Genomic DNA, 13,322 nt, shown 5'->3' on the forward strand with positions numbered 1-13,322 from the left:
CTTATTCCGTCCCCGTCCCACTATTATTCCGTGTTGGTGTCGCAGAAATCCGCTTTGTTATCGGGGTCCGCGAGACGACATACTACGCGGGCTTCTCGAACACAGAGTGAACGGGAATCGGTGGGCATGTTACGTGTATTCCATGAGGGGGCCTCTTCCTCTTAGAATTAGAATGGTGTAGCTATAGAACCCCAACTATAGAAGGTTGGGGTTATTCTAGCCCCCTACTATTCTAAAGGGCTAGCGGGCTGATTAATTGACAGATTAATAGGAACTATTGCTTTTCATTTATCAGCCTGCCCCATAGAATTGTAGGAGGGCATCAGTTCATTAATGACGTGCCCTAGGGGTGGGTGGGAGGCGGAGGCTATGGATGCGCTTGCACTCGTGCCGTTGCTAGAATCGAGCTAGAAGAACCCTTTAGCCCCCCACCCCCCCCTCCCCCCCTTTCTATAGTTGTAGTAATCTACCTCCCCCCGGTTATGCCCCCGGGCGGGGCCCTACTATTCAATTCTTCTAGCAGGCTAATGCGGGCCCACACACGCCGTAGGGCCCACTTCATTATTCTGATGAAGCTTGACTAGGGTGCCCCTGCATAGGAATCTTTAGTTCCCCCGAGCCAGCCGAATTGTAGGGGCCCGCCCCCTTAGAATAGTAGGGGAATCCCTTCCCACCAACTAGAATTGTTACTCTAGCAAGCTGCTCGGGCCCCCGCCCAATTCTATGGGCGATTCTAGCAACTATCGAGTGCAGGTTAATTAATGAACGCATCCATAGAATTGTAGGGCACTGATGCCATTGACGAATTCAAGTTGTGGGAGGGGGTGGGAGGGCGAACTAGAATTCCCGGGTTGGGTGGGAACCGGGGCTCGATAGTGGTGGGTGGGAGGCTATAGATGGGGGGAGGGCACTACAATTAGAATTCTGCAGGGTGGGCCCCTACTATTCTATGCCAGAGCACATTATGAAGCAACTATATCCTCCAGCATAGAATAGTAGGGGCCCACTGCCATTAATCAGCCCCAGCCGGGGGCCCTTCGACATAGTAGGGGCGCCCCCAGCCCCCGGCTGGGGGTAGGTCGAGACCCTCTTTATTAATCTAGCAGGGCCCATAAAATTGTAGGGGGGGGGGTTAATTCGAGGAGCCCCCAGCCCCGTCACTCTAGCAGGCGTACATTAATTGACCAATTCGGCTGGGGAGTTTTAAGGGGCCCTTCGACATAGTAGGGGGGAGGGTCTCGATATTTGCGCCCTACTATGTCGAAGGGCCCCGCCCAATTCTATGGGGCGTACATTAATGGCGGAGGTAGCTCGATTGTAGGGGGCTAGAGTAACAATTCCCCCGCCCGGGGCCTACTCTTTTCAATTGGCAGTTTCCTATAGTTTGAATTAATTCTGCTGGGTGATTGAAAATCCGGAGGCCCTTATACTATATTGGGGCGCCAGGGGCAGTTGAGGTAGATTAGTTGTTGTTGGGTGGGCCCTACTATTCTAACCCTACTATTCTAATGGGCTTGACTGGTGGGGGGGCCCCATTCTGGGCGGTGGGGGGGGGCTGCGGATTGATGATTTATGCGATTACGAACCGGAATTCGATTCCGATGCGACTTATCCTTCTGGAGCTGACGTAACGAACTGCGCAAGCCTCCCGGGGGAGCCAACAGAAATCCTATCCGAATGCGAAGAATAGAAGGCGGTTTCATCGTGGTGGTATACCAGCCGCCTGTTTCGAAACCTCCAGTTCCAATCGGAGCATATGGATCCGTCAATGGATTTGTATGTATAGCCGCTTTAGTCGTGCTCGTCGTTTCTCGAATGGAGAGAGAGTATCTCTTTTCCGGGAACATTGTCAACCAGAAACTCTTATGTCCGCGATTCTTTATCCACCACGATCTCAGAAAATGATCCGCCCCCCACCTTTCTCGAGTAGGGTTATAAATAGTAGGGGGCAACATATCGATTATGGCACGAAGTGATTCATCATGCCCATTCATACGTAATCGCGAGAGCGAACCCGGTTTATGGATCATCAAATTCCCACAAATGGGATGAAAAGTGGGTCCATGCAGAGAATCGAGACCCCGCAAGCAACAACGCTCCTTCCCCATATGGAGTTCGGAACCCAAAGGCAATCGTTGAGTAAACTGTATCTTTCTCGTGCTGGACAAAATAACACCTATGATGAAAATGCAAACTCCTCCATGCGAAAGATTCATATCCATTGGAGCTTTCCGGTAGCGATCGACGACCCCCTCTCTGTAGTGGGGGTGGTGGGGCCCAATCGCTAACCGCCCATTCGAGTATGGTAGGATAAGGGTGCGGGAGAATAGTAAACAGAGCACACCGCGGAAAGATTCTGGATATGACAAGTCTCCCATGAATCCGAGAAGGAGGAAGTGGAGAAGGAGAACGGAGCAAAATGATGCTTTAGCTCTAGTTTGGGAGCTTCCCGTACTAGAGTTCCCTCCCACCCGGGCCCCTACTATTCTATGGGGAGGAGAGATATAGTGGGCAATAGATCTGTTTGGTAATAGAAGAGGGCGGCTCGCTCCAACCAACACTCTACCGTCCATAGAGCGGAATCCCCTGGGGTGTAGATAGACTAGAGGGGGCAAGGGAGATGTGGGGATAGGGATTATAGTGCCACTGGAAAAAGGAACACCTGTGGGAACATCTCTACCGACGAACCATTTCAATAGTACGGGTGCTGCCGTGCCACGAGGCACGACCATGGAAGTAATGGAAAAGAATAAGTTCTGCGGTTGGACCATCTGCTCTATTCGTTCGTTCCGACGAGTCCAAATCAAATAGGCTAGAGAGAAAAGGACCCTATAGAATGGGGCGGGGGGCCCTCGATTGATAAAGAGGGCCCCCCTACCATTCTACAGGGTTCCATTCCATACGTAATATGAATCGAATCAATCTGTTGTTTCGTCTTGTGGGAATTGGCCGTCACCCGTTGCTAATTGCACGACACCGGATCCGCGTAACCGGATGGGGTGGGGTGATAATGAGACCGTGGTTTTTGCCCGGAACTTTACCCCTTTAGAATAGTAGGGCGGCATCTACCTCTGCCTAATTAATCAACCTGCTAGAAGGCTCGAGTCCCCTACAATTCTATGGGAGATTCTAGAACTATTTTATTAATCAACCCTACTATTCTAAATTAGTAGGATGCGTTCATTAATAAACCTGCTAGAATAAGCTGGAATAAGCGGCAATATAACCCCCCGGTCCCCACCCAACCCGGGCCCCTACAATTCTATGGCCCGGGGGGGCTCGATGAGTTGTGGGTGGGAGGCCCCTACAATAATCTACCTCCCCCCTACTATGTCGCCCTTTTTCATATTATTCTAGCCCCCGCCCAATCGAGCTACCTCCCCCCGGTTATGCCCCCGGGCGGGGCCCTACTATTCAATTATTCTAGCAGGCTGATTAATAAGGGGGGGCTTGACTAGGGCTAGCAAGCGAATTAATTACTGATTAATAAGGGGGGCTTTACTGGGTTGCCGAATTTGAGGGGCCCGAACCCGACACGACCCACTGTTTTTTACCCACCACTAGTGCATGCTTAAACCAGGAATCAATAATTGCCAGTTTATGGAATGCATCAAAAGGAGGGATAAGAGCCATCCTTCGGCCTATAGGAATAGGATAGGATTGATTCGATGAGTGCCCTACTATTCTATGGGCAGCTTGCTCATTTGTCCAATAGTAACGGGGCTTACCTGATTAGATACGAAATTGATACTTATCTATCTGTTCTCAGGTAGTGGAACGGAAAGGCGGATACCAACACCTATCATACTAACTAGTTTTGGGACTTTGGATATAGTCTACTAAGCTCCATCGCCCATTAGAATAGTAGGGATCTGCAATTAATAATAGTGGACGGACCCAGCCGCAACCAGCTTACCCCTGCGCTCATCTATACCGCCAGCTTAGAATTAAACCATTCTGCAGAGGCTTAAGGGGTAGATGAAGAAGTGGAAAGGTAGAATGAGTAAGCTCCCTACCTGTACACTACAGGAAGCTCGCTCACTTCTCTACCTTTCCATGCAGCTGTAGATCAAGTAAGCCTATTCTCCTCCGATCCATGCCAGAGATAGTTGGGCACTCTTACTTGATCGCATTAGGGTAATGGATTACTTCCATTGAGTTCATTACTCCTCAACTGAAGGGAATGCCTGATACCCCTACTATTCTAAAGGGTACCGGTGGTGATACTAATAGTATCCGGTGGAGGTAGGTTTGTATCTCTCTGGGCAGATGTCCATTGGGCATTCATAAACGGTTGGCTTTACCGTTCCTTTGAACCCTACTATTCTAAGGGAGACCGATTGGAGCCCCTACAATTCTTATGGCATCCGCCTTAGCGGTTACGCCCTACTCCCCAACCCCGAAGCTGTCCATGGAACTCATTCTCGATCCTGCTTTGCATGGCTACCCCCCTACAATTCTATGGGCCCAAACTCCACCACATTAGCCACCGGAAGCCTTGGATTTGGCGGCTCCTGAACGGAGGTGCACTTTATTCAGGCTTCCAGACCTTTGTGGTTAGCAGGATCAAGACTCCCCCTCGCGCCGGGGTTGTGGTTGAGAACCTCTGTCTCGAGAAGCGCCGATTTCTGAGTTGACGCCCATAGAATAGTAGGGGCGACTACTTATCGAGAAGAGTTGAACCCCTCCGTCTTACTCCAACCTGGTCCAACGCCCCACCCTTCTATTGATGGTGGGGTATGCTGGGTGTTGGTAGTGAAAGAATGAGCTTGCCCCCATGGACACCATTTATGCCGGAAGAGCATGTTTTCCGTTGCCGGGCGAACCGGCCCTAATGAACTTACAAACAGCTGCCCTTTAGAATAGTAGGGATCTGACTCAATCAAAGCTGGTGAGGATTCAGACCCATTATTCTGGCTCAATCATTATCCAATCCTCAGATCTGAGTAGAGTATTCCACTCTGCTATCTCTGTTGAGTAGAGCCCTACTATTCTAATGGGCCCCTCTGCTGAGTAGCTGAGTATTCCAGATAATACATCCGGCTCAATCAATCAATGCTTATACCAGATCAAATTGGGCAGATCCGCCCGGGGGCCCTACTATTTGAATGGGCCCTGCTGCCCATTTCATCTTCATTGTGGTGGTCCTATCTGAGAAAGCAGTATCTGCGAACTATTCAATCAATTTCCACGTAAACTGCCCTACTATTCTATGGGCCCCCCCTACCCCCCCCAATAATAATTCTATAGTTCGGCTGGTTCTAAGGGCTTTCTCAGCTTAGTTGTAAGATTGTGAGACCTCTAACACTTGACTGGAGGCGACTACTAGAATTTAGTTCACTTTCCGGACCAAAATGCCTATGATTCCCACCCACCCGCAACCCATCTATCTTGCTCCCCCACCCCCTCAGCAGGGGAGATAGCGGGTATACCAGCTGGGGCCCCTCCGGGTTGAACGCCGGTGGGGACCCAGAATCAGCCTCTTCATCGGCTGCCCCATAGAATAGTAGGGCACTTTATTCCGGTGGCCGCCGGGCGTTTATGCCGTTGGTGATGCAGCTATCGATGGCATCTATCTAGACGTAATACCCCTACCCCACCCCCCATTGTATATGAGTTTGGGGATTAATTAACAGGCTAATGCCCCCATAGAATTGTAGGGAAGGTTATTCTAGCCCCCCCTACTATTTAAAGGGTTCTAAAGGGCTAGCGGGCCCCATTAGAATAGTAGGGCCCTCGACATTATATGGTACTGATTCCTTTAGAAGAGTAGGGACTCGCATGAACTGATGCCATTATTCTAGCAGGCGTCATTAATGCAACTATCGAGTGGAGCCCCTACTATTAGATTATTATAGCGTATTATAGCAAGCTAATGAATTCACGTCATTAATTAACAGCCCCTCAAATTCTATGGTAGTTGGGAGTTGGGCGCTCGGCCCCTCTCGATTTGCGAGGGGCTAAAAAGGATGCAGGGTGGGTGGATAGAAATTATAGGCGGCATGTTACGTATAGAAATCGGGTGGGGGGCCCCTACTATTCTATGGGCTATTGCTTCCCACCCTGCTGGCATCCCGCTAAAGGGCTCCCCCCACCCAACTATAGTTCCCTCCCACCCTTTCCTAGAATTCCTAATTTATCACCCGAAGCTTCATCAGAATAATGGCAGTGTTCATGGGTAAGAATTCTAGTTAGACCTCATGCACCAAAGGAACTATCTAATTTCCCAATTCGAGATACCTCTGCCTAAACTATGCCCCCCAATCCCATATAATTTGAGGGGCCCTCCCCCCTGCACGGTGGGAGGCTATAGATGCCGGTTGCGTGGGCCCCTACTATTCTCAAGGAATCAGCTCTTTACAAGCCCTTTCCCTACAATTCTATGGGGGCCCGGGGTAAATTCGATAAACCTGCTAGCCCTTTAGAACCATAGAACTTTAGGGGGGGCTAGAATAAGCTATAATTCCCCAATTCGAGATACCGACGTGCCTGTTCTATATCCTCCCACCCAACTAGAATGTGCCCTCCCCCCCAGGGTGGGGGGCAATAGGATTAGGTAGGGGCCCAACTAGAGTTCCCAACTAACTATAGTTCACTAGTTAATCTACCTCCCGCCCCCCGGTTAATATAGTTGCTTATTCTAGCGTATTCTAGCGTACTCGTTTATTCTAGCAAGCTGATTAATTACAGGTTAATTAATGAACTATTCTAGCGGGCTGATTCCTTGAGAATAGTAGGGACTCGCATGAACTGATGCCATTAAGGATTATAGGCATTGGGGATCTTAGTTCCTATTAATCTGTCAATTAATCAGCCCCGCCCTTTAGAATAGTAGGGGGCTAGAATAACCCCTACTATTCGGCTGGTGGAGGACTTATCCAACTAATCTACCGCAGCAGGGTGGGAGGCCCGTAGGGGTTGCCGCCCCTCAAATTCTATGGTAGGGGCCCTCCTCCTATAGAATGGTAGGGGCTGTGCACCATTAATCAGAATTGTAGGGCGAGCCGTTCATCACTATGCCCCCGGGCACCCTAGCCGTTCCCCCCCTTTCTCGCCAACATTAGCCTCCCACCGTTCATGCAGGGGGGAGGGCCCCTCGACATTCTATGGCCCTATTATTAGATTATTCAGGGTGGGCCCCTACTATTCTAAGGGCCCGGGGCACCTGCGGCGAGTAAGCGGCAACTTTACCCCCCACCCTGCTGCCCCACACACGCGCCGAATAACCAATTAATCTACCTCCACTAGAATCTCCCTCCCACCTCCCACCCCAACGGCACTCAAATTCCCTCCGGAACTATAGATCCCCTCCCACCCAACTATCGAGTGGAGGAGGGCTAGCCCCCTACTATTCGCTTTCTCGCAAGCGCCCTACCATAAACTATTTGAGGGGCTATGGCCTACCATAAACTATTTGAGGGGCTATGGGGCTGATTAATTGTTGGCCCTACTATTCTATGCTTTCCAAATGTTCCGCTATGGCCCGATTCTACCCAAGCATAGTAGGAGTAACAGAACACAAGAGTAACAGAACACCAGGGCTAAACGAGAAGGGATGAGATGAGGGCAGCCTCTTCTTCAACTCCTCTTTCGCTGCAGGGTGGTGGCGGTCGGAAATAAATCTAAAGGAAACAAAACCTCACTTCTATCTCCCCCCACCCGCCCTTGAAAACAGTAGGGCCCTGGTTCCCAGGAGGAACTTTGAGAGATCGATTCCTCAATTTGGGGTGGGGCTTAACCAGAATAGAATTCATTCCCCCGCCCTACAATTCTATGGGCATTTGCCCTACAATTCTATGGGCATTTGCCCTACAATTCTATGGGCATTTTTCCACAGAAATTACAATTAATTGAAAGGGGGTGCCCAAAATGACCCTCGCCCTACAATCTAGAAGGGGGGGGGCGCTGAACATAATGACCCTTTTGGGGGGGTGGGGCATGTTACGTCTAGATGAGATGCTGATCCGTATCTTGATTGATGCTGCTGAATCGTTGCACCCCGAAACTGTTGCTGTTTCAGTTTAAGCATCTCATTGAATTTAGGAGGCTGATGAGGCATAACGTGAGGAGGCAAGAGGGGACAGTCCACAGCGAAGGTCTCGCCATGAATAGAAATTTGCCCGCTCAGCTGACCTGAACAACTTAACTATTAAGATATGCGCACTTCAGCCTTCTATACGATGTATTGAAACCAGGTGCCCTTTAGAATAGTAGGGGCCTTAGAATAGTAGGGGCAATATTAGCTTCCCATCCACCCCCGTAGGGCCTACTACTATTATAAGGGGTGCCCAGTCGAGGCTTAGGTTGAAAGCGGAATGGCTCACTCCAACGATGACGGTGCTGTGGAGGTAAGGTCCAGCTAAGCATTGGCTAAGAGACTAGGCTAGTTCCCCATGGATATGACCCTATGGCTGCGCTCTGGGGTCGGGAACGAAAATGTACGCCGCCTAACCCCAATGAGATGCGGAATGTGGGTGTCGGTATTCCCTCTTCTATAAAGTAAAGCTTGGCAGGAGGTCGGAAACGTCAATACGAGGGAACCCTTTTACTGATAGAGATAGGGATGGGCCAATGTCATGAACAGAGGTGAAGGCCTTGGTCGGTCCAGTTTAATAAGAACTCAAGTGATTGAAATAATCACTTTCAATTGAGGACACGGCCACAGGTTATACTAGCGAGCTGATTCCTTTATAATAGTAGGGGCCCGTAGGGCTATTAGAAGAGTAGGGGCTATGCAGGGTGGGGGGCCCCTACTATTCTATGGCTAGTGGCAGGGGGGCTAAAAGTTGCTGTTTTGCGGTGTGACGCGTCGAAGATGCGGCGATCTCAGAACCAACTGGAAGGCAGAGAGACAGTCAGTGAACTCCTCCCAACATCCATCTATAGCTAGCTCCCCGAGCTGTAGAGTCTTCTATCTCTAGCTAGCTCTTTGAGCTGCTGCTTCTCTGAATAGTAGGTGGGTGGTAGCTCTTCGAGCTATAGGAGGTGGTAGCTCCTCGAGCTTTCCTTCAGCAGGTGTATGTAGCGATATTCTAGATCCTGAAGGGGGTGGGAGGTCTAACTAGAATCCCCACTCCATAGAATTTGAGGGCTTGACTTATTATTCATTAGGAGCGTATTCTCAATTAATGTACGCCTGCTACAGAACGCAAGCTAATTAATTACGCATTAATTGACCCATAGAATTGTAGGGCTTGATTGAAACCCCCATAGAACCATAGCCCCTCGACATTCTATGGATAGGGGGGGCCCTTTAGAATAGTAGGGGGCTAGAATAATATGAAAAAGGGCGACATAGTAGGGGGCATGCAGCGGTAGATGAGTTGATTTGTCCTGGGTCAACTCAATGCAATAAACTGTCATTTATGGCTCTGTAACTAGTTATGGAACGGGTCCAACTTCATCATCTGCGGCTGGATCCGTTGCTAAGGCTGCTTTCTTGACTTATGATGGTTCTGCCGCCTATCGCACTTCCAGGGTAGAGTGTCCGGCAGCCTTGAGCGATATATAACCGACTAGAGTACGGGAGGTTCGTGCCAACCGTGCCGGGGCCTTCCTTTCCTAATGCTATTAGTGGGTACTATTGGGTAGGCCGTAGGTTCATCTGTTGACCATCACGGCAATTCTAGTCGGGGTTGGTAGGTGCATGGTATATGAGCCTATGTCGGATACAGCAGCATAGCCAGAACCACTACCTCGCAACGCATCCCTGCCTGTTTGAGAAGCAGAATCAGGAGTTTCAGGCAGTCGTCGAACGATTCTATTTAGTCGCTCGAGATGGAGATTGAGCGGCGTCAAAGCAAGCACCAAGTCAAGTTTGTGGCCCTTCACACCCACCCCTGCATGCAGAGTGCTTGACCTTTGCACTAATCATGTGGAAGCCCAACCTAGCTAGTAAAAGGGGGAAGGATATAGAGGTGTAGGGGAAGGCAAGGCCCCCCGGCTCAGGCTAAGCAAAGGTCCATCCATGCTCCATCCATCGACGAATTCGTCGGGGCCAATAATAGTACGCTGCAGGAGATTCATAGACCACATTGGAAGGGGGCACTGCGGGCCAATCATATCCAGCTCAAGCTGACACTTAGGTTAATCATACGCTGTCGAAGCAGCCACCCGGCGGTGAACCGGTATCCTCGCGAGAACTATAGTTGAGCCGGCAGAAGTTTCTCGCGTTCCTTCCTTTTCGAGATCCCATCCATTTCCTGGTACCAGTTACCACCCCCGTTTTATATCCTCTAGGCGCAGATTCAGCTCCACAGCCCTACGCTTCCCCTGGCCCAGTCCCATATACAGATCTATAGCGAGTTGAACCGAGATCAGTTGCATCTTACCCGGAACCAATTGTGGTTGAACCTCTTCTCAACCACTGACAAATCGAGTTGGAGCAAGGGCAATGGACACGGAGATAGAGAAAGCATATCCTCCATTTTGAGAGAATAGAGTAAGGCTATGAGAAAGGGAATTCTAGTTGGTGGGTGGGGGGAGCAATTTAACCCCCCACCCTGCCACTACCATAGAATAGTAGGGGCGGGGATTGGCACGTTCGCGGGATGCCAGCAGGGTGGGAAGCCCGTCAGAATAGTAGGGGCCCCCATAGAATTGTAGGGCGAGCAGCCCCATAGAATTGATAGGGGGCCCTTCAAATAGTAGAGGGTTCAGATTCTATACGTAACATGCCCCCGGGGGGTTCTTCATCGGTCCTCCCACAGAATAGCCCTACAAGAACAACTAGAATAATGGGGGGGGTGGGCATGTTACGTATAGAATCGAGAAGAGGTAGAATAGTAGGGGGCTAGAGGTTCTAAAATAGTTCTAGAAGGCTTCCTCGAGTGGGAGGCTAATGTTGGTGGGAAACGTTAAGTTCCGGTTTTAATAGTTGCCTCTCGGTTTATTTAGGGGGTGGGAATTGAACAACTAGAATTCAACTAGAATCCCCTCATGCACACCCGGCCCCTACTATTCTATGGCTAGTTGCCCTACTATTTGTAAGGGGGCCGCTACCTGGCCCCCCCTGGGAGGTAGATTATTGTAGGGGCAACTATATCCTCCGGAACTATAGTCCCACCCAACCTACTAGAGTCTCCCACCCACCCCAGGGGGGCATGGGCCCACCCCCGCTAACTACCCTTAGAATAGTAGGGGCCCTCCCACCCGCCGCTTCCCATCCACCCTAGAGCAACCTCCCACCCTGCATGCTGGGAGGGATGGGTCAATTAATTGTTAGGGTGGGAACTCAGGAGGAGATTGTGCTAGAGTAGATCTCTCATTCTTCAGAAATCGAATTATCCTTGGTTTGGCTGCTTCATAACCTGACTGCCCCGGGGCCATTGTCCGGGTTGGGTTGGGAACAGTAGTTCCCGGGAGGCCATCATTGGCAACTAGAATTCTCGGAGACTTGGGCCTTTGCTCTGTCGGAGGTATTATGACATTGTTCCAATCGAATGAATCATGCTGTTTCCCATCCTAGTTCTCGGAACTTTAATTGAGCGATTTCCACTCGGCTATATCCATTGGTTTAATCCCACCAAAATGGAAACACATATCCTCTACTCGTCCAACGGGGTTTTAGTTGGACAGGCAATTGAGCTCATAAGAACGAACGAGAAGGGCCAATATGGATGGAACTATGAAAGGGTGGGCCCCTACTATTCTATGGCAGGGGATATAGTTGTTTCGCTACCCACTTAAGATCAATGGCTCTTTACATGCTCCTTATAAACAGGTGATCACAGGACGAAAGAATATGAGACGGGCGGCGCCGTAGGGGCCAGCCAACATGCTCTATCGTACTATGGGTAGCTTCCTTTAGAAACAGGTGATCTGATTTCAGGTGCAAGCACTCCCCCTATAGATAGTAGGGGAGTTCAAACGATTCATTGGTCAATCTTTCTTGGTTTCTTCCGATCTTACCAATCGGTGACATATTATGTCTCCGACCGGGGCCCCAACCTTCTATAGTTGGGGTGGGTGGGAGGACAAAAGGGGGCCAGGGGTAGTTGTTCCGCTGTATTCCTCGATAAAATGATGCATAGAGAAGCAGGATTCCCTCTCCCGAGAAGAGTACAATGAATTCCCTCGAGTCGGAACTATATTCTCCCTCCCAACCCCTACCATTCTAAGGCCCTACTATTCAGCTATAATGGGGGGGGTGGGAGGGCCCCTACTATTATTCCCAACCCAACCCGGCCCCATTATAGAGTAGGGCATTCGGACTCAAACTATATTCTGGGTGGGTGGCCCCCCCCTACTATTTAGAAGGGCCCCCTATCAATTCTATGGGGCTAATTAATTAAGAGGTAGATTAGTTGCCCTACTATTCTAAGGGGGTGGGTGGGAGGCTGAACGATATGCCAACTCAACTCTGTGTTGAGCCTGCTAGGACCAACTCATAAAACGATGGGAGGGGAGAGGCTTACTGGTCTGTCTTGCTGGATCGATCGTCTGAAATGAATGCATGTGGGTTGGTTCTGAAGAAGAGTGAGAAGCGGATCATAGTTGGTTGGGAGACTTTACCTGATATCAGGTTAGACCTCTCTTCTGTATTGGTTCTTAAGCCATCTCTTCCCACCCTGCACGGAAAACCGGTGATAAAGAAAACGGGCGGTGAGTGTTGTTGAGAAATCAATTTATCAACGGGCGAACTCTCAAAGTGAAAAATACTATTATATCTTAAAGCAAGCTGTCATATCGAAACTCCTGCTTCTTTAACCTGTTGGTTTCTTGCCCATAGACAGTAGGGCTCCTGACATTTATTCGTCGAATCCACTATTCTATAAGGTAGGGGTGGTTGAAACCGCAGTATCTTCCATCAGTGATCCCAAGCTGAGTAAGCTCCTTTCCCCTTCATCGACTTTCCTGCCACGGGGCGGTTGAAACCACATGATCTGAATATGATGTTCTCACCCCCCACAGGGCAGAACCCTTAAACTCATCTAAAGAGCCTCGCCTTATTGTCACCCTGCCGAGCAACCTGTTTAATCTCTCCCCGGCGACTATGTATGAAGGAATCACGGATGAATAATATTCAAAATCAGGAGAAGCAAGTTTCAAACAGGGGCGAGTTCCCTACTATTCTAAAGGAATCAGCTCGCTAGCCCTACTATTCTATGCGGATAACCTGGAGGAAATAAACTTTCTCTGTAAGCTCAAGCCCAGTGGGTGACCCGGTGGACATGGAATAATTGAGAACCCCAGCGGGAGCCCTATCTTATCTACGTTCCCCTGCTACTGGTTCTAGAGAGATTTTGTGCTTCATACCCCCCCCACCCCCCATTAAGTTGAATAGTAGGGCCATAGAATTGTAGGGGCCCCCCCCACCCTGT

General features: G+C 49.9%; 1 protein-coding gene across 1 annotated transcript; it reads right to left on the bottom strand.

Annotated features, from left to right (window-relative positions):
* Positions 1-456: 456 nt before the first annotated feature.
* LOC131043332 (uncharacterized mitochondrial protein ymf2) lies at positions 457-2,873 on the bottom strand. The gene has a single exon (XM_057976530.1). The coding sequence runs from the start codon at positions 2,769-2,771 to the stop codon at positions 1,506-1,508; it is 1,266 nt and encodes a 421-aa protein (XP_057832513.1). The 5' UTR covers positions 2,772-2,873; the 3' UTR covers positions 457-1,505.
* Between the last annotated feature and the right edge of the window lie 10,449 nt (positions 2,874-13,322).

Source organism: Cryptomeria japonica, unplaced genomic scaffold (genome assembly GCF_030272615.1).
Source record: "Cryptomeria japonica unplaced genomic scaffold, Sugi_1.0 HiC_scaffold_585, whole genome shotgun sequence".
NCBI lineage: Eukaryota > Viridiplantae > Streptophyta > Pinopsida > Cupressales > Cupressaceae > Cryptomeria > Cryptomeria japonica.

What these genes read in the sequence shown, in the direction of transcription:
- LOC131043332 (XM_057976530.1), bottom strand. Translation starts at nt 2,771, where the DNA reads ATGGTCCAACCGCAGAACTTATTCTTTTCCATTACTTCCATGGTCGTG.